Raw genomic sequence first — 22,865 nt, 5'->3', positions numbered from 1 at the left:
TAGTGTTAAGTCAGCCTATGCTGCCAATAGTTTATCTCATGACCAGAATAGGATGGATAATAGCATCACTCAAGCTGACATGTGGAAAATCTTTGGAAACTCAAGATTCAGGATAGGCTTAAATTCCTCTGTTGGAAAATTCTTAATAATATCATTCCAACTCGATCTTGCATTAGGAATTTTGTGAATCTTGAAAGCATAGATTGTCTTGTTGAAGAAACTCAATCTCATATTTTCTTAAATTGCAGCGTCACTAGAATTTTGTGGCTTCACTCCCCTTGGCCATTAAATATTTCCTCTTGTGCTCAAAATGACACTAGCTTGTGGATTAACTACATCCTTGACCCATCCAGAACTTTAGGAATTCCCACAAAGGAAGAACATCATTTCCAAATTTTTGCAATTGTGGCTATGGATAGTATGTGGTTCCTTAGAAATAAAGTCCTTCATGAAGATTTCAAACTTGACTTATTTGCTTTTATGTCTTCCACTAAAAAGATTTTCAAAGATCATTGTGATGCTTAAGGCTTCTAGCAAACAATGGGGGATTTTGCCAAAGGATCACTATCTAGTCACCTTTGATGTTGCGGTCAGACAAAATGGAAGCATTGTGGCAACTGTATACTAGACAACATAAGGATCCATTCTTTTTTTTATTACAAAGCATATCAACAGTCAAAATTCAAATCATTGGGAAGCAACAACAATGCTTATGGGAGTGAAAGAAGCCAAAGAAATAAAGAAAGATTGGGAGAATTGTGATTGTAGGAGACTCTCTCAATACCCTCAAAGCGGTGAAGAATTCTACTTATATTCTTGACTGGAAAGTGCAACCAGTAATACATGATATCAAGCTTGTGCTAAAAAATTTTGAGAAATGAGAACTCAGGAAAATACATCGAGATGAAAATTGATGCACGCATTTAATTGTACAATGGGCTGCCTCCAAAAATATGTTTGGAAATACTTCACTTATTGCAATTCCACCTTCTTTATCAACTTTTCAAAGAAAGACCCACCTTTTATGTTGTGATTTGGCTTGGCTGCTTAATGCAGAGGACTTTCTTTTATAACACTAGATGCTGTTTCCAGCAGGGAAAAAAAATGGAATGTAGAAAAGCTCCAAATTATATTTTATCTTTAAAAGAATTTTGAAAAAAAAAAGGAAAAGAAAAAAAGAAAGTGGACTTCAAAGCTTCCAAAGGCGCGTGGGATTAATAGTCTCCAGGATGACAGGAGACAAGGAGGTAGAGTAGAACCTACGGTCACCGAATCTAATCTTCTTCGCCGACACGTGAGTGGAACTGTGAAAGTCAAAGATTGGGTTTATCCGCCCGTCCGATCTGAATACTAAAATGTTCAGCCATCCAACGGCCACCAACTTACCTCTAATGTTCGTTGCTCCTCGCTCTTGGATGAAGGATACCTGATTTGTTTCTTTCTCGGATTTCAGTTTCCTCTCAAACAGATATTTCCCATTCCTTTCGAGTCGGATAATCCGAACAGTAGCCCAAGTTTCTCTCTTTTGCAGCTCTGCTTCTAATGGCGGTTTCAATTTCGACGTCGACGATTCCTTCTTTGAATTCGGGGTGCTCTAATCGTTTGGCCGCTCCGTCTTCGTCGTCGTCTTCTCTGCAATTCCCTCTACGGGTTCCGCAAGTTCGAATCGGAACCACGGGGGTGTGCTCTCCTTCACGCCCTCGAGTCCTTTTGGTAACGGTTTCGAATTTCATGGACCTTGCTCTGTTTGTTTGCCTAGAAAATTGGGAAGAATAAAAGAAAGTTTTGTTTTGTTTTTCTTTTGTATTTGCTTTTAAATTCCTGATCTTTTAAACTTATTTGGCTGCAAATTTGTATTTTTTTACTGTTATAATATTATTCTCGAGCTTAATATCCTCAGATTTTGCTACGAAAATATGTCACATTGGCTGCTCTATCGATGGAACATTGTAATGGTATAAACAATCACCAATTTATTATTGTCATCATATAGTAGACCATACGCAATAGAAAAAACTAAGTTATGCTCCGAGGTCCTTAAAGAGTCATTTAGGATTGTTTCCGTGGTTTTAAGAAACGCAAGCCAAATAACTGCACTAGTTCAAGATGATGTCTTCGGAAACAAAAAGAGCAATGTATGGCTGTATTTGGAAAGAGGAGAGTAGACTGATACATCAGCGAGTTTCTTTTGTGTGGGAAACAAATGAGCGATAACAGGTTGGTACTTTGTGATTGGAGATGTTATATCTAGGGGCGGAACTAGGATTTGGTGTCTGGAGGGCGATTGGCAAAGTGTGTGGTATGTGTCAGCATAAGTAATATGTATTTTTTTACATGTGATTATAAAAAAAAAAAATCATACATCTCAAAATTGTATATAAAAAATGTCTATAAATTATGTTTTTTTTTTTTTTTTATAAGTAAAAGCTTTATTAAGCACAATGTAATAGGCAAAGCCCGAGTACACAGGTCGTATACACAAGAAACACCTAGTACATTCTAGAACTTAGAAAAACGAAGACAAGAACTCGTTTACAGCCCCACCCTTCAGTACAATAGCAGAGAGCCAGCTAAGTAGAGTGCTTATAAAAAACTTCCAAAATGCATCTCTATTGCGTTCCTGATCATTAAAGCACCTCTCATTTCTCTCCAACCAAATACACCACATAATACACAAAGGCATCATTTTCCATGCAGTTGCCACTTGGGAACAAGTATGTATTTGAAAGTTGGTCCAGCATGTTAGGAAATCGACCACTGCTTCTGGCATAACCCAGCATAGCCCAACCCTTCCAAACACACCATCCCATAGCACTTTAGCCATTTCACAATGAAGTAGTAGGTGGTTCACTGATTCCACTTCTTTCTTGCACATAAAGCAACAATCCACAACAATCATTCCGCGCTTCCTCAAGTTATCTATAGTCTGAATATTCCCTATTGCTGCTGTCCATACAAAAAAAAGCCACCCTTGACGGAACATGAGCCTTCCAAATCCTCTTCCAAGGAAAGCCAATATGGTGCTGATTTAGTATCACCTTATAAAATGACCGAACTGTAAATTTTTTAGAGGCTGTTTGACTCCAACATAGTTGGTCCCTGCCCTGTCTTCTTATCTATAAATTATCTTATAAGATAATTTTCTTCAGGATTTCCTTAGTTTGCTAAAGAACTTTACAAAAAGAAAAGAAACTGAAATGTCATCTAAGGATTTTCCCTTCAAACTGAAATGTCATCTTGGAATAATCCAGACGAGAAAAAAAAATAAAAAATCATGTAACTATGTAAGCTCAAAAAGACAAGAAAAACTTATATGATATCATTGATATGAAACTAAACAACTCACATAGCGCACACCAAAGACAAATAAAGAGAGAGATAAAATATTTTACCGTTTCTACTTTTCGTGTCTATGGTGTTGGGGTAGAGTTTCGAATTCTGTGGATTTTGTTCTTGCTTTGCTTCCTCTCAATCTTTTCATGTCTATGGTGTTGGGGTAGACTTTCAAATTCTGTGGATTTTGTTCTTGCTTTGCTTCCTCTAAATCTCAAATCTGAGAAAAGAATTGTTTCTGCTCTCTCTCAAATCCGTTTGGTCTGGTAAAAGGAATGGCATTTGGCTGGGTACATGGCATATAGGTAGTCAAGTATGCTTTTTAGCATGTCATGTCAATGCTACTCTCTCAGGTTGTGTCAGTGCTACTCTCAAATTTGTTTGGCTGTGTCAGTGCTACCCTCTCAGGCTCAAATGGGGAAAGCTGAAAGCACATCGTGTCATGTGTGACCTAAAAGTGAGTTAGATTTTTTAGTACATCAAATCAAAGCAATTATGTTAATGGACTTAAGAATATTTGACTGATACACCATGTGTTTGAGTGTTAGGGTGGAGGAATCTTAAATATTTTAAGAATATAACTTAAAATTGTAATTATACAGTATATAAGCTTAATTTTTAAAACTTTAAACCCCCCCCCCCCCCCCCAAAATCTACAACACAGTTCTGCCCCTGGTTATATCTGTATTTTAAGTGACGGGATAATCCAATAATCTTGAGCTTTCTGTCTGGCAACTAGATCTTCATTGAATTATAATCTACATTTCCTTATTAATTCTCAATTTTCGGTTTGTAGGGAGCTCTGATTAACTTCTCTAAATCACATAGCCATAGGGTAGGGGGATCATTCAAGTGGTAATCAGTGGTCAAAAGTCAGGAATTAGGAGTTCTTTCGATGTTTCATGACGTGAGTTCTGGTATGAAGTGGATGGCAGTATTCTCTGTCTTTGTTTCCTGTTCTTTATGTGTATTACACCTAGAAAGGTTTCTGAAAAGATATTTAACTTTTGATTTGAACGCCCATTGGAAACTCGTGCTTTTAGTACAATTCTTTATCACCTGACCTAAATGGAATTCATATTTGTATGTAAGCTATGGCATATCCATCATTTGGTGTCCCCTCTGATACGTTATAAGTGAAGGTTCTATTGAGGATGATGCTCTCTCTCTCTCTCTCTCTCTCTCTTGCTCTCTCTCTCTCTTCTAATTCTTATTTCTTGTTAATTAAAAGAGTTCACCTTTGTCTTTATACCTTTCAAAGAAATTTTATAAATATCAGTAAATTGGATGCAACAAAGCGGTTATCGAATTTGACTGTATTGTGGCTATCTGGAGCTAAAAATTGGCTTTTCTTAAATATTTCTGTGCTATGAACTTCTAAGTTTGAACTACTCTTCTGATATAACAGTCAATATGTATGTCCTACAAACTTTTCCTGTAGGTCAAAGCCGCTAAGCAAACATTCTCCTCCTTTGACGATTTGCTGGCTAATACTGACAAACCTGTATTGGTTGACTTCTATGCTACCTGGTGCGTTATCCCTGCTTTTGTATATTATTCCCTTCTTTTGCTTTTCAAATTTTGGAGAAAAATGCACATAGGCTGAGATGGTCTCTGGACATGTTGTTAACCCGTCTTATCACCTGAAGTGATAAAGTGGAAAAATGTTAACTTATTTCAGAAACTTCGTAGAATTTGGTTGCCTTGTGAATAAATCGTTACTTCAAATGAATGTGGTAATTTTTCACCCAATAGGCTACTGAGTGGGGTGAAGATCTAACTTCATGAATTCTTTATTTTGAGTAACCTTTAGGCTAGCAGCTGGAGGATTTGAAATTAAAACTGAAGAATGAGTAACCCAATCTCTGGTTTCCAGGTGTGGTCCTTGTCAATTCATGGCTCCTGTCCTCAGTGAAGTCAGTGCTCGGTTGAAAGATAAGATCCAAGTGGTGAAAATAGACACCGAGAAGTACCCTAGCATCGCTGATAAGTACAGAATAGAAGCATTGCCTACTTTCATCATGTTTAAGGACGGAGAACCTTATGATCGCTTTGTAAGTTGAATTTTCATCTGTCTTGCTCTCATATCAAAGTTGAACTTTGAACATCTTTTGGATGTTTGTTTTTTAACTTATGAAAGTGCATTGAAGTCTCATCTTACACTTCTTCAAGGTTCAATAGATCACACTGATGCCTGAGACTGTGTTACCTTCAGTTACATGATTTGTCTAATTATTTACACTCTTTAATCTGGGTCAAAATATGACAGTGACTAGTTTCATTTTGAAATATTTTTGTGCAAGTGTGTAATTCCTTTTAATGGTCCGATCTGGAAAAATTGAGGTCTGCTGCTTAGTAACCGTTTCATTCCTTTGTTCTATGTTAAGTTCTTGAGAAATACTATTATGCTTTTGATCTAAGAGTATTGGTTTAATCATTTTCAGGAGGGTGCTTTGACTGCAGATCAGCTCATCCAACGAATTGAAAACTCTCTGAAAGTTAAGCAATAGATAAGGTAAGCCTCTTATTTTCCTCTTTTATGAAGTTTTCCTATATCTAGCTTGAATTCAAAGTGACACTACGCAATTATCTTTTCTTTTTGTCTTGCTTTTCTTCCGTCTTCTTTCTGTCGCTCAGACCCCCGCCTATCTTATTTTCTGTTCATTGTATCAGTTCAGCAGCGAAATCAAGCTTTTAGATTGGCAAACTGGATTTCGTAAATGAAGATTGCACATTAGATTGCTCTTATCTTTCTTTCAGCGCTGCCTTCACTTTTTCTTTTTTCTTTTTTTATAAACTGATGTTGTACCAAAAAAATGGTTTATTTCTGCCATGTTACCTTGGATTATGTTAATAAGCCAAGCCAAACAAACTTTGGTGACAGATTGCTTGGACTTTTGTAGATCTGCACAAAAATTGTCTCCATTGAAATTTTGACCAGGAAAAAAACCAGAACTTCCTTTTTGATGGCAGTGAACATTTTATGTATCTTACATTCCAATATGGTTAATGATCTCAGGTTCCTTGCTATTAGGTCTTGGATGTGATAACTTTATATAATTGTAGATTGGTTGGTGTAAGCTAATGAGTCCACCAAGCAGAGTTTCCTGGCATAATGAAACTTCTTATCACCCAATTTGGAGAAAATCTTTTACTTTGTATCAATAGTTTACTTGGGCCTCTCATCTCATCTAGTCATTACAACTTTTCCAAACACATAATCGAGATACAAAAAATAATTCATTTTTTTTAAATCTTAAAAACAAAACTAATATTAAAAAAATATATTTTAATAATATTTTATTCAACTTTCATCTCATCTCATCTGTGTTACCAAACGATGCCTAAGTTCTTTGCAGCCAATTCTATCATGCAGTCTTGGGCCTCATTTGTTTTCGCAGTGAGATGAAATGAGATAAGTTGAGATAAAAGTTAAAAGTTGAATAAAATATTATTAGAATATATTTTATTAATATTATTTTTGTTTTGAGATTTGAAAAAATAGAATTGTTTATCTTATTTTGTATGGAAATTTGAAAAACTTGTAATGATTAGATTAGAATGGTTGTGAAAACAAACGAGGCCCTAGATGCGGGGCTTGTTTCTTCTTTCAAGCTGCCAACCCAGCTTAGCAGCCTAACTAATTCAAAATATCACTTCTGACTTTGGAGTTCAAGGGTGATAGAAGCAACCCTTTCTTCATATGTTAGTTCCTCCATGAACTAAATCTAAGACCTATATGATATGGCCAAGACTTTGCAATGAGTTTAATTTATTACCATATATAATCTATTAAAAATTCAGTTAACTATGATAGATAATTTAGGATTTAAAATAAGTTTTAAAGCAATTTCCATTATAAGAATAGTGAAATAAGTAAATCAAGATTCTCTAAATTCTTGGTCTAAATTTTAAGATCTAAAGTGGGAGAAAGATAAACAGGTGAATTGAGTTTTATTATATATATTTATTGAGTTTGTAATATTACTAAAAAAAAGCATACAAATCGAAATAAATATTGTAAGACTAACCATGTATTTATATATCTATTTCTCTATTACTTTATAAGATCTTAATTCCAAGATTACAGTCAAACTCTTTTAAGTTAGTTTCAAAGTCAAATCCCGTTGTATATAAAAATAAAAGTCGCATTCCCTTGCCTTGGACTTAGATCAAAGAGGGTAGAACGAGCTGAATATACATACATACATATATATATATATATAATCATCTATGACGGTAAACTACTCTTGGTTTTCCCTCAGAGTATATATTATGATCACTGGGTTTTTCCTTTATAATTACTTTGATGTATGATAAAGTTTAAAACAATAGTGCTACTCTGCTGTCTCTATGTGCTCACTCGGTATGCTGTCTCGTGTAAAATGTATTTTCTTTTTCTTTTTCTTTTCCAATATATTTTTAATATTTTTAAACATTTTTAAAAAATTAAAAAAAATACCAATACATTAATAGTCACTTCCTTAACCATTAAGAAGAAGTTTTTTTTTTTTAAAAAAATAAATAAATATATAAACGATCAAAACGAGAGGACAAAATGATGAGGCATATTAGCATTATTCACAATATTGTAATATTTTTATAGGAATTACTCCCATAGCATTTTGAGAAATTTAAGGGAGAAATTACCATTTTGGTTAGGTTTGGAATGTGAATTAAAATGAGATGAGATAAAAGTTGAAAGTTAAATTAAATATTATTAGAATATTATTTTTATTTTAAAATTTAAAAAATTTGAATTATTTATTATATTTTATGTAAAAATTTAAAAAAATTATAAAAATTATATAAAATAAAATGAATTGAAAAAAAATTGAGAAATACACTCAATCCAAACAATACTTGGATAGGCATCTTAGATACACACACGATTGTCGACAATTCGAAACCAACCTGTTCAATAAGTCCATCGTGGTCACAAGCCTATTTTCCGACGTGGTCCAATAGTCAGTCATCTGCCCACGGTGGCAAGACAAGTGACTTCAATGTCTGACGAGTAGATTACAAAAGAAACAGTAAAGACTAGTAGGTTACGTTGAAGGCCAATGAAAGCTACTGAAGTTTCCAGCGGTGTAGCCACGTGGTTAAAGATAAAGTGGCCCCCAGCCCCATCCGTCAATCTCTCCTTCGTTTGAAGTATTAACGAAGCAAACGTGGCCACACGAACGTGATTGCAAATGGGACCCGTTGACCTAATCCATATCCATACTATCCTGACTCATTCATACAACTGTCGACATAGACATTTGTTTTTTAAATTTATTTTATACAAAGTTTAAATATTTAAAATAAAAAAAATAGAGCCACAGAATAATTGTTATTCTTTTTATATTGATTTAAAATAAATGTTTTTTATATGATTAGATATTAATAAAGATTATACATTCAATTATTAAAGATTATTTGGATCCTTATGCATCATATATCACAAAATAATATCAAAAATTTTATGTATAGTCATTTTTATTTATTTTTTACGTACTCAATTAATATAATTCGTTGCATTACTTTTTTTAAATATAAAATAATTATTTTAATCAATCATATTAATAAAATATATAAATTATATGTAAAAGTAATTATATGTAATAGGATTTAAATACGAGTGCGTAGCTTTTTGCATGATCACATGCATGATCACATGTCTCATATGCATCATCAGTGCATCAAAAAAATTCACAACTCCTTGGTCGAAGTTCGTCTTTAAGGCATGCTTGGAATCACAATTTTTTAGAGTACTACCAAAGACTAGATTTTCTAAAAATTTATTATCGGATTTTGAAAACACACTCTCTTGAATGATTTATTTGTTATTATTATATTATTAACTACTATTATATATAAATTGAATGGTATAATAATTTCCTTCTTAAAATATAAAAATATCCAAGTGGTTGTATATATAGGTGACTGCTTTAACCATATATAACTTAACCAGTTTCTTATAAAAAAAATAAATAGAGTAGTTAATGATTTATACAATTCTCAAATATATAATTCCTATATATATATATATATATAAGAGGATTTAAGAAAAATAAATGCTATTCATTAATTCCTTAATTTGCAATATTTCTTTGATATTGCCTATTTTTCATTCATTTTAACAGCCATATATAATTGATCAAGAGTGAAAAATGTGATCAACTTTTAATAATCAAGCTGTATAATATATATATGTCAATTTTATAAAATTTAATATACAAAGTACTCAACAATTTGAGGATGCAAAGTATATAATATATATAGTTTTCAAGATAGACAGTAGGAATTAGGGAGTTGGGCCGGAAAATGACAGGAAATATCTTGTCAAAAAATAATTAATATGCATCGATATTGTATATTAGATTATAAAGAATTTTTTTTATATAAAATAAATCTAACATATCATATATTATATATATAATTATTTTAAAAATCTATTTTTATAAATCTTACATTTTTCGTATCTAATTTCATGTAATCCATAATATATATATATATATATATATATATATATGTATTGTGATAATTTTTTTCTGTGGACATAAACGATCGATAAATAGTCATGATCATGTATCATCATGTGATTCATGTGTCTCATGTTCACTCTCACTGATTCATCATATATAGCTATCCATAGTACCGCGACGAGTGTAATGCGTGTGCGTGTAATGGCCTCAAAAATGTGGGAAATACAGACATGATGAGTTGGCATTACACGTACGTACGTGCATTCATGATCTAATATTGCAGCTAGCTAGGCCTTTATAATAATTAACGAGTCATCTCATGTGCATCGCAATCAAAACAAGCCAAATGATCAGATTATAACACGATACGGCACAGCTACTTGCATTTAATTTGTATTTTATTATAATTTCTTTTATAATTTACACCATATATAAATATTTATATGATCACTTTTGTAAATTAAATGGGATTAATGTTGTAAAGTACTGTACAACATAGGGGAAATAGTTCATTATTCTATTCTCAAAATCTCGGTATATAAAATATACTATTCATATTAATTAAATTATAAGATTTAAATTTTAAAATTTATCTTTTAAATTAAATTATACCATGTAAGCACATCACAGCTAGATGTGTTATCTATACCAACTTATAAATAAAATTTTTCCATGGCGTGTTGTAAAATGGGATCAGGAGGAATATGACTCCCATAAACAAACACCCTTAATTCATTTCATGTATATGAGTGATTAGATTATTGTATTAATGTTTATTTAATAGAAATTATTAATTATAATAGTATAAAATGCATGCAAATTGTGAATTTAAAGGATAAAAAGTAACTAATTAACTATGGCAATAAATCCAAAGAAAATGTGGTAAATTCAATAATCTATTACCTATTGAGACACAATCATCAGTTCAATATCAAGAACGAAATACATGATTATTTTTTTATTAAACTATAATTATAAAGTGAAAATTATTATATAGTTTTTATTTTTTTATTTTTGGGTATTTGTTTTTGGAGGTGTGTGTGGAGAAAGAGAGACCACAAGATATATATATATATATATTAATTGAAAATGACCAAGTTTTGAGGGAAAGAAACAGTAGACATGAGTATCAAGGGTGAATATACCCTTTGCCGACACAAAAACCAATTCAATTGGGGCCACTCCACCGGCCATCATCTATTACCCATGAGCAATGAAACAACTTCAGCCTTAATTTTCTTGGCCCCCCACCTCTTTTTTTTTCCCGGGAAAATGTCTGTTTGAATAGAAAGTTCTTGACGTTGAAGTGTCACAAACAATAATAAATTATTGGGCGAAAAAAAGGTCATCAAGCAGCTAGCTAGCTTGCAGTATAGTACTTTTTTTTTTTAAAATTAATATCCCGGTCCCCCCTAGCCTTATCCATTATTTAAACTCACTTTATGATATTATTTTAAATTAAATTTGATCCCAAAAATTAAAAAATAAGTAAGAAAGAAAATGCCTAACAACTAGGTCCTTTTAATTAGTCAAAAGTCCGCGTATATCACGTTTGTAGAGTGAAGTTTGGAGATTTTTTTTTTTCTTTTTTAATTTTTTTTTTTTTTATAAATTAAAGATAATTGATAATACAAGTCCAATAAAACACTTGTAAGAAAGCTATATATTACAAGTCTTTGGATTGAGCTAGCCGACATCCTATTTCTTTTTTCTTTTTCTTTTCTTTTTTTTTTTTTTTTTTTTTGGTGAGGAAAAATATATTAAAAGGTACAAAATACAAAAAGGGGGACACCCCTTGAGGCTTAAGCCGACATCCGTTATTCCGCGTACATAGTAAACTATATGGAAAATGCTAGTTTTCCCGATGGGAGCTCCCGCTTGGAGCTCCCGCTGGGATTTTTTTTATTTTATTTTAATTTTTTATTAAAAAATGTTTTTTAATAGTGATGAGATTTTTTTTTAATTTTTTTAAAATATTTAAAAATATTAAAAAAATACATGTAAAAAATGAAAAAAAAAAAAAAATTCAAATACACTAGCGGGAGCTCCCAGCGGGAGCCCCCTGCGGTGACTCTAGAAGGGTCCAAACTATATATAGTCGGCATCCTCAATTTGAGAAAATACAATTATTTATAAAAAAATAAAAAAATAATATTTATAATTTTAAAAAGAATACGAGACTTACACATCTTAAACTATATTTAGCATTATAAATATAATTATTACTACAATATTTTTGGAAGAGATGATGATCAGCGTCTATATGGTTTGCTTGGAAAAAATCTACATACGTTCGAGCCACGTAAGCGACATGTGGAGGGTTTTACTACATTTTTTTTTTTTTTTGGGGTAGGGTTTTACTACATTGATCTGCCATAATAGTTCCAATTTATTTCAATTTGGACCGTTTCAATTTTTATTTTTTATTTTTTTATGATTATATATATATATAGAGTAGGTGTGAAAGGCAAGAAGATGGTGGATCAGGAGGCTGACACTTAACGACCAATTACGAGCATTAATATATAGATATATATATATATATATATATATATATATATATATATATATATAAACTAGAGTACTAGTTTGCTAGGGCGTACATACATCAAAGTCGTATCTAACTTCATTCACGTGTAGCCGGCCATGTAATAATCTCGTGAGATAAATCATCTCATTTAATTATTATAATGTTTTAAAATTTTTATATAAAATATAATAAATAATTTAATTTTTAAAATAAAAATAATATTAAAAAAATTATATTCTAATAATATTTTATTTAATTTTCATATCATCTTATCTTAGTTCATATATGTAACCAAACGATAACGTCTTTGTTTCATAAGAGATAGAGAGAGGTCGATTGTCATTCATGTCAACTTTAATGTGAGTCATAAGATCATCATTAAATTAATTATGAAAAAAATCTATTTACATACTCGTTTAGTGACACATAAAATACATATATTACTAATTATGAACAAGCGTGCCGCATCAGCTAATAATATAAAACATGTCTTTCTAATTTTAAAAATTTGTAACAGATTTCACAGTAAGTGGTATGTTTTACACATTAATCTACAGACGGCTTATAGTTATAAGTAGTATATAAAGTACTGATCTATGTGTGTTTTAAGTTAAGAATGTGTACGTGCTTGCATGGTGTCTAATGCACTAACAATTCCTTAACATCATGGGGTTATTAACTCAAGCGAGAGTAGTACTTATGTTCCATTTTAAAGGCCAATGGATCATGATGTGTATTAAGTTGTAAAATTATTCTTTTTACACGTGTACAGTTATGTTTATATGGTATTTTATATTGTATAGTTTTCGTTAGGGCATTTTAGTCTTTAGTTCTTAGCAAGGGCAAACTAGTCTTTTTCCTCCTTGTATAAATACTTGTACTATTTATTTTTAGGTTAATTTTTTGTTCAATCCCAAACGGCTTCTTGAATGCGATTGCCTTCTAGGATTTTTCATTCTTGTTATGGTATCAGAAGTTTCTTGAAATTCTTCTTCTCTTCTCATGGCGCCGACAAATCCACCTGCTCCTCCGCCTCTTTCCTCTTCCTCCCCTGATCTTGCGAATCCTTTCTTCCTTCACCCCACCGATAACCTTAGGATTGTTCTAGTCACACAACTCCTCCTTGTCGACAATTATCACACTTGGTCTCGTTCGATGACCACGGCTCTAGGGTTTTCCATTCTTGTTAATGTGAAACCTTCAAACCCATCAGCATGAGAGATCATGTGATCATAAGATGGTGAATATATGTTAATTAGAACATAAAATTACATGAATAATCTTCAATCTCGAATATTTAGTTTACATGCATGTATATAAATATTAGATCTCATATATGTACTTCAATATCAATATATATATAATATTTTCGAATGCAGATCAGATATAAGAAGAGAAATAATATTTGTAGTCTTGAAATGCGTAAGCACCGAACAATTTCTTTAAAAAAGTGAGTAAATACGAAACTCATATGATAAAAAATTGATTTTAATAGTAAACCCTACTATTTTGTAAAAAGATTACACAACACTTATACATTCCAAAACTATACTAGCGCTATTCATATAAGAATGAACGTTGCTATGTCCACATACCAAAATCTTCTACCAATCAGTTAAAAATTTTTTTTGATTTTTTTTTTACTTTTACTTCTACTATTTTTTTAAACTATTTAGATATTCTTAAAAATAAGAAAAAATTATATATTCTTTTAAAAATACTTATTTAATTATTAATTAATCATTAAGTAAAAATAAAAATAAAAATAATTCGGTGGCCACCGGAAAAGCATGATTTGAATTCACTTTTATCAAGCATACATGCATTAACCATGCATTAACCATGCATCAATCCTAGTGCCCTAAACTTGAAGTACTAGCAGCTAGGGTTAATCACACGGGGAAAGGACGTGATCAACATGAAGATTGAAGAGGACAGGCAAACAATCGATTTGTACAAGTAAAATTATATTCTTCATTTCTACGCACATCATATATTATATATTATATATAATTTTTTATTTTTTAATTTTTAATTTTTTTTCTTATCAAATATATAATGTATAGATGATAAGTATAAAAATTTAATTAGTTTAAAAAGAATAAAATTTTTTTAAAAAAAAATAAAAAATATGTAATATTATATAAAAATGATGAGTAGTAAAGCTGCTTGTATAAAACAACCCATGCATTCATAGACAAGATTTTGTGCAGTACCATTTCCCACACGGCTCTTGATCGATTTTCAGAAATTAATTAAGCAGTTTTTTGTAGATAAACAAATGAATTAATTAAGCAGTATATATTAATATTCATTTTATACCCAAAAAATTCAAGATAATTATCAAATAATATCTACTAAAAATAAAAATTGTACGATAATTATTTTTATGATTATATTTAATAATTAGTGTGAGATTTTTATGATCACGATCATAATTAGCAGTGCATAGCTAGCTAGCTCTTTGTATATTAAAATGAGATTATAAGTTTACTAGTGATCATGATGAAATAAGCTTTTACAAATTAAGATTATTGAGATATATATGGTCTTTAATTACTTAATGCATGTTGGTTTTTAATTGATCTAATTAAGAACCCCTTTAATTATTAAAAGCAAATAATTAAAGATCGACCGAATTCCTTATAAACATGGAAAACAAAGCATGAGAGAGAGAGAGAGAGAGAGAGAGAGAGATTAAAAAAAAAATTTTAAAAAAACATTATCAAAAAAATGGTGGACATAATAAAGAAGATGAGTGAACCCAACAGATTACATCCTGACCGTCCATAGCAACATTATGCCACCCACGATGAAGAAAGAGCAACTCAATCTATGGCATTTGGTCACCATCCCCCTATAAATAGCAACCCCACATACACCTCTCCCACCACCCATCAAACACCTCCTCAATCCTTTCCTTTACCTCACTTTCTGCACACTCGTTTCAAAACATACACTCAAACACCACCACCAGATATCCATATGGCTGAAGAGAAGCGCCACCATGGCCTCTTCCACCACCACAAGGATGATGAAGAGAAGCCCGTTGATAATGTCTACTCCGAGACTGGTAATTACTCCACTGATGGCCCTGGTGGCTATAACCGTCCTGAGACCACTGATTACTCCGGTTCTGACCGCCCCGGTGGCTACTCCGACACCACTGCTTACTCTGGTGATCGCCCTGGTGGCTTCAACGAGACCAATGCTTACTCTGGTGATCGCCCTGGTGGCTTCAACGAGACCAATGCTTACTCTGGTGATCGCCCTGGTGGCTTCAACGAGACCAATGCTTACTCCGGCGATCGTCCAGGTGGCTACAGTGAGACCACTGCTTACACCGATTCTGATCGCCCGGGTGGGTACAAGGACACCACTGACTATCCCGATTCTGATCGCCCGGCTGGGTACAAGGACACCAACGAGGAAGACGTTGACTACGACAAGGAAAAGAAGCACCACAAGCATCTCGAGGAGCTTGGCGGGCTCGGTGCTGCCGCCGCTGGTGCTTATGCCTTGGTAAGTATATATTTAATTATCTACTTCTGCTTTTACCATGCAGCATCTCGTTCTTTTTATAAAGTATGTTCTAGATATTTTGCTTATAGTATGGAGCCATATTGAAAATATATATGCACGACTCACCGGCCCGCAAACATCCATGGATCCAAACCTTTTACTTGTCATGGGTAGAAAGTTAAAAGAAGTTCTTTGTTTTGTTGGAAAACGTGAAATTTTTTTAGGTTTTTACATCTAATTTGTTGTGGTTAAAGCTTGAGAATCTTGACGAACTAATTCCATTGGTTTTTGCTCTTTTTTTTACATCAGTATGAGAAGCATGAGGCAAAGAAAGACCCAGAGAATGCACACAGGCATAAGATAGCAGAGGAGGTTGCAGCAGTGGCTGCAGTTGGATCTGGTGGATTTGCCTTCCATGAGCACCATGAGAAGAAGGAGGCTAAGGAAGAGGAGGAAGAGGCTCAAGGAAAGAAGCACCACCACCTTTTTGGTTGAAAAAATAGAAGAAGAAAGGATCCTTCATGATCGATCTGTTCCTAGTGTCTTCATGAACTATATATGCGTGTTTTTAATTATTTTGTCTTGCATTTAGATATGCCAACCAGTACTATCTATCTATCTATCAAAAAAAAAAAAAAAGAAGAAGAAGGGGGGATATAGCACCAGTGAGCAACTACCCTAAATAATACCTGTGAGAGAGGGTGAGTCTGTGAATGCTTCCTTGGTTGGTATATGTACGTTTCCTTTTCATGAATTATGTGTGGGTGTCATCTGTTTCTTTTTGTAAGTGGGTTTCATCTGGTTTTCATATTATCTAATTAATGTTAATAATGACATGTTTATTATCTAAAGAACTTGTCTGATCTGTTATTATTTTCATTATTATTATTTTTTTCCAGATCATGAACATGAAAATTGTGACATTAATATAAATGATATATATCTAATTCGTACGTTAGAAACCCCACTTTTTCTGGTCAGGAGTGAGAAGGCCCTGGTTAAAAAAGTATACATATAGAGCGATGGAGGATCTGATATATACAAATGAAACTCAGTTCAAGTATTAGAGTCACGAAATTCTGAAAAATATAAATGATTAAATCTATCTATTTTCATTAGCTAAATTTTTGAGATAAATAGAAATTTCACATAATATCAAAGTAGATCAGGTGATCCTGAGTTTGAATCCTAGCCTTATATTTTACTTAATTTAGTTAAATATTCCATATATTATGCCTACTCATTAAAGAGAGTGTTAAATCAAATATAAATGATGGGGGAGTGTTAAGACAAATAGAAATGGTTAAATCTATCTCTTTTCATCAAATTTATAAAATAAATGATGGGGGCAGTGTTAAGACAAATGAAAAATGCTAGAGTCGGTCCCGATAATTTTTTTATTTTTTTACTTAGTGATTAAGAAAATATTTTTTAGTGATGTTTTGAATTTTTTTAAAAAATATTTAAGAATATAAAAAAAATGAATGAAAAAAAATTATCGGGACCAGTCTCTATTTCCCTTTTGCGTCGACAGCCTCACCATTTTCTCAAAAATCACTCTCCTAACAACGTGTCTTCCATGTTTCTGTCTTTCTCTCTTCATTACTGAACAACGGTGCCTCTTCGATTTCTACTCGCCTCGCTGTCTCGCAATCATTTTGAAAAAAAATAAATAAATACAAAATCTACATAAAAAAAAAAAAAAAAATTAATAATAGACTCTACTCTTTTTTAAAATAAATACTACTACATAACACTTATACATTCTACAACTGTACATATGTAGCATAACAACTAACCCCCTATCCGAGATAACTTACTTTCTTAATTAGAACACAAACAATTAAAGCTGCTAGCATTAATTAGAGACCGACCTACATCTTAATGCACAATTCAAAATACCATTCTAATTACTTTAAAGTGACAAAAATAAATTACTTTCATAGAACAGTAAACTTGAAATAAACATCAGGGCCGGGATATAGTAGCATCGAAGTAATTGCACCAATGCTTCGATAAATAGGCCCCTATATATATGTGATAGTTTCATGAGAACGTTAGCACGTTGCTTCATGTGTATCTTTCTCATTTAGCTAGGCTAGCTCGCTAGCTCCTCTAGTACTGCATGGAGATCGATCGAGTGACTTGTATATGTAGTAAAAGCTGGATGGATCCTGCTGTCGACTTGGATTAAGATTGCATCACGATTACTTCTCTAGATGGTTCTTAATTGGGTGTACATCAAGAAAGTTGGGTGTTCAAGGAGATCATGTCGACTACTTACATATAGAGTTTATATAATTGGCTCGATTTCTAGTTAAGTTTCCCAATTGTTATCATTGAGCCTAGCTGTATTTTAAGTCACTCAAATTGATGGTAGAGTCGGATGAATTATATATTAATGTGCTCTAAAATTAATTAGATATTGTAATTTCTTATCATGTGGAGTACTGTTATTCTAAGTCTTAGTACTTATACACAACACACTGTTTTACGTGACATAATTTGATTTAAAAATTAAATTTTACCATTAAGTGATGTAGATTGTGTGTTGTATGCACCGACTTGAGAATAAAATAACTCTTTAGGTATATCTTTATACTTTTAGAATTACTACAACTTACTTTATTGGACATCATGTTTGTCTTTCTTTTTTCTTTCTTTCTGTAATATAATCCTAATTAATTAATTATAAGTAGATCAAGATCACCATCGTATACGCGTGGACATCTTTTTCTTTGCTGTGATATCACACTAGTGTACATTGTTGGAGTTTGGCTTAGAAGATACATCGATCATGCATGCTAGGGTTACTTGACTTCTATGGCGATATGAGATTTACATGATGTAATCAAATATTGGTGGCCGGCTCAAGCTCATGTGGAAATAATGGAGATCGCTTTTTGCTTATATCTTCTCAAAACAAAGGCCATTAATTAATTACAGTCCCAACATACAAGCTATCTGAATAAAGGCAATGAGAATCATTGCATGCATGTCCTTGTGCATGCCGGCTTATAAACTGCAGGCAGATCATCAAATCTTTAGGCTTTAAAAGAAAACACTTTCATTTTAATCCGTACGTGCATGTGTTTTTCACTGAACCCGAGTCTAATTAACTAGTAGTGTTTCGTTGGGTGCTTGGGAAATTCCAAGACCTATATATATATATATATATATATATATATTGATCATGTCAATAATGATATGTTTATGTTATCTAAAGAACTTGTCCATATTGCTATTTATAATGTTTTTTTTAGAGTAATACTATATATAAATTTAAAGTGTACCCAAACCTTTTGTATAAAAGTACTAAGTCTCACTTAAAAAGAACAGATTTTTTTTTTTTTAATTTTTAATTTTTAATTTTTTTTTTTACATTTTTTCATAGTAGTGTCCGCTTTTTTACAAAGGAATTACACAGAACTTACAAATCATTATTCTTTTTTTTTAATTTTCTATAAAGTTCACTTCGATCTTGAGATAATTTGATGATTACATAATATTAATGTCATCATATATTTGCAGTAGGTTTAGAAGATGCATCATGATCATCATTATAAGGGACATTATTATATATACATTAAGAGAAATGCTTTAACTATAAAGAGATCTCATAAAAGTAAATACACAAACTCACATGACTTGATGTGATAATTATAAAATTACTTTTATTATAAAGTAGATATAATGTACCACATCAAGCCACGTCATTTTGTGAGTTTATTGTGTGTGAAATCTCTTTATGACTGCACGTAGCACTTCTCAAACATTAATTGTCAATTGGTTCGTCGTCTATATATATATATATATATATATATGATATGGAAATGAAGATCATCAATTTCTGTTTATATCTTCTAAAGATCATAAACGTACAGTCAGAAAAACTGATCGAAATATAAAGATCAAGATAGTTATTGCTCTTGTGATTGGTAAAGCATAACAGCAGAGATATGATCTGATTATTTTCAGGTTAAGAAAAACTCAAATTTAATTGATCCCCAGCTAGCTATCGTACGTGTAAAACACACTGAATTTGATGATGAAAAATGGTTGCACAGTACTGATATTTCCATGATAAAAATCCAGGCCAGGATATATATTAGTCGAAAGGAGTAGTACTTTATAAAGTGGACAGAGATTAATCATAAAGAGCTAGCACATGGCCGGTCCTAAAATAATGAATAATTGGGTAGTGGCCGGCAGATGGGATATAAGTATATGGTTGGAGAGGAACATGATTTAGCTAGGTCCCATTTGGATAATGAGTTGAGATGAAAGTTAAATAAAATATTATTTTTTTATATTATTATTATTATTTTAATAATTAAAAAATTGAATTATTTATTATATTTTATATGAAAATTTGAGAAAATTATAATGATAAGATGATATGAGATTAAACATTTTCAATATGATCTAAATATGGTACTACTTTAAATATTTCTTTGAGTAAAACATCAGTAGTACTACTACTCAATATATATTGATCATTATAAATATATGAGAAATGATAGTTATAGTTATATAATAATAAATTTTATTTTTTTTTAAAATGATTATACGATATTTATACATTTTATAACTGCACGTAATTTTACTAGTTTCAAATATATATATATACATATATATATATATATATATTATATAAAAGAAGCTGGATCCGCACACTGCCACACATTAATATAAGAGTCAGAGGCTCAGAAAATTACCCTACTTTCGTAACTTCACACAAATATTAATTAATTAATGAAGGGCACGTACGTTTGAACGTTAAAGCAAAAGCTAATTTCGAGTTTCGACCGATTAATTGTAGCCGCAAATATATAGTACAATCACTATTTTATTTCAATTTCTTTTAGGAGAAAATACATAAATATTTTATCTTGTCAAACTTAATTTGTAGGGCCACGGCTTTAAATTCGTCCTTGAATTTGTACATTATGATAGGTGAAGTGCGTGTGCGTGTATATCTATAATAGTACAAGCGTCTACAGTATATAAAGAAAACATTAATTAAAAAGTATATCATCACCATCATCATTACATCATTATTTGAATAATTTTCATACAAATTCTATATTATAAGCCTAGCTGTAATACATTTCAACTCATCTCATTTTATCGTTATAATTTTTTTAAATTTTTACACAAACCATCTTAATCTATTTTTATTATTTACGAATCATCTCAACTCATCTTTAAATCCAAATGACTCTATGTGTTAATAAATTAAGTTGTTGCAAATAAATTTATTTATGTAAAGAGAAGTACTGTAGTCACAATGAGATTTCATAAAAATAATATTATAAATTAACGTGATTTAATGTGGTATGTTATATTTATTTTATAATAAAAATAGTTTTATAATATATCATATCACATCAAATCTTCTTAATTTATAGATTTATTTTTATAAAATTTTTTTTGTGGTTAAAATATTTCTGTATCGGTTGAATTAAGTGCACACCCAAGACCGTAGATTAGAACAATCATGCATGCATGTATATATGAGTGGCCACGAATTAGGCAGGAGCGTTTGGTCTTTTGCAATATTTGGTCATGACTACCTGCAGTACCGATTATAAATAACCCCACAAAGCCATTTGAATTCTCACACAATTTTGGCATAATAATTCATCCTGTAATATATATATATATATATATTTTTTTTCCTGAAGATCGATCGCCATGGCTGAGGAGCACCACCACCACCACCTCTTTTCCCACGGCAAAGATGGATCAGAACAAAAACCTGTCGATTATGAGAAGGAAGAGAAGCACCATAAGCATCTCGAGCACCTAGGCGAGCTTGGTGCTGCTGCTGCAGGAGCTTATGCCTTGGTATAAACTCTAATCATGATCGATATATATATATATATATATATATATATATATGCGCCTTTTAAGATTAAAATCATACCATTTTTACTTTGTGTTTTCTTAAAGTTTTCCTGTCGATCGATAGATCATAGTGTTTTCCATCTGCCATCAATTTCAGATCACAGGCAGCTAGCTAGCCTTCATATTTTCCTTGTGCATATATATATATATATATATATGGTTGTTTTGGCCTAGTCTTCTTAAAATTGTGTGTGCTTTTGTTTCAATATTGATTGAAATCAGCATGAGAAGCATGAGGCAAAGAAAGACCCAGAGCATGCGCACAAGCACAAGGTAGAGGAGGAGATTGGAGCAGCGGCCGCGATAGGAGCAGGCGGCTATGTGTTCCATGAGCATCATGAGAAGAAAGAGGCAAAGGAAGAAGAAGAAGAGGCTCATGGAAAGAAGCACCACCATCTCTTCTAAGTGTGTCTTAATTAATTAATATCTATGTCTGTTCTTGCGTGCGTCATGTTAATCGATCGATCCAGGCCAGAAAAAGAATATCTCAAATAATATTTCTGAGTGATCAGTATCTGAATATGATTGATCGATCTTCTGGGAGGGAATTAAATTAATGTCCTTTTTCTTTCTTGTTTCCTGAGAGGCAATCAGCTGTTCATGATGATCTCTTGCTGTGTGAAATATAATGATCTTGTCAATGTTCATAATAAATTAAATATGTTGTGTGATATAATTTGAGAAGTTGTAAAAGTACGTACTTACTATCATGAGTCGTCGATCTTCTTTCTCTAAGCTTCTGATCATCTGCAAAAGCCACAACAATTATGTGGAAAATTCAAATATATATTACCTGTAGCCTTTAATTTAGCCATGAGATGCTACTCATTACTTGCAGGATAAGGCTACTGATCATATTATTTTTTGGATTAGGTTATAAGTTTTTGTGTTAATCTAAAAAATCATATATATTATAGACTCAATAAGTCACCGCATCTCCATTAAACAACCTTGTTCATGAGTGTTAGAAAAACTAAATCAAATTACACAGCGAAATTTGATATTATACCTAGTTGGCAAATCATAGATCTAGTGCAGTTCATATTCAACATATTCTCCGTCGTCGTTGTTGTTCATCCAAAATCTTCTCAGAGATG

At 31.9% G+C, this 22,865-nt stretch overlaps 3 protein-coding genes across 3 annotated transcripts; all 3 read left to right on the top strand.

The window, feature by feature from the left end:
- Window positions 1-1,384: 1,384 nt before the first annotated feature.
- LOC109011407 (thioredoxin Y1, chloroplastic-like) lies at window positions 1,385-6,363 on the top strand. Its single transcript, XM_018992609.2, has 5 exons — window positions 1,385-1,713; window positions 4,775-4,863; window positions 5,210-5,387; window positions 5,778-5,848; window positions 6,007-6,363. The coding sequence occupies exons 1-4, from the start codon at window positions 1,543-1,545 to the stop codon at window positions 5,841-5,843; spliced, it is 504 nt and encodes a 167-aa protein (XP_018848154.1). The 5' UTR covers window positions 1,385-1,542; the 3' UTR covers window positions 5,844-5,848; window positions 6,007-6,363.
- Window positions 6,364-15,115: 8,752 nt separating this feature from the next.
- Window positions 15,116-16,709, top strand: LOC109011406. The gene is made up of 2 exons (XM_018992608.2): window positions 15,116-15,858; window positions 16,168-16,709. Exons 1-2 carry the CDS (start codon window positions 15,172-15,174, stop codon window positions 16,351-16,353), a joined length of 873 nt encoding a protein of 290 aa, XP_018848153.2. The 5' UTR covers window positions 15,116-15,171; the 3' UTR covers window positions 16,354-16,709.
- A 4,766-nt stretch (window positions 16,710-21,475) lies between these two features.
- Window positions 21,476-22,478, top strand: LOC109011409 (abscisic stress-ripening protein 1-like). The gene is made up of 2 exons (XM_018992610.2): window positions 21,476-21,708; window positions 21,991-22,478. Exons 1-2 carry the CDS (start codon window positions 21,556-21,558, stop codon window positions 22,171-22,173), a joined length of 336 nt encoding a protein of 111 aa, XP_018848155.1. The 5' UTR covers window positions 21,476-21,555; the 3' UTR covers window positions 22,174-22,478.
- The last annotated feature ends 387 nt before the right edge of the window (window positions 22,479-22,865 follow it).

The sequence above is a fragment of the Juglans regia genome, chromosome 6 (genome assembly GCF_001411555.2).
Source record: "Juglans regia cultivar Chandler chromosome 6, Walnut 2.0, whole genome shotgun sequence".
Classification (NCBI taxonomy): domain Eukaryota; kingdom Viridiplantae; phylum Streptophyta; class Magnoliopsida; order Fagales; family Juglandaceae; genus Juglans; species Juglans regia.
Note: the sequence above shows the minus strand (reverse complement) of the source record. Positions and strands in the feature narration are given on the sequence as shown.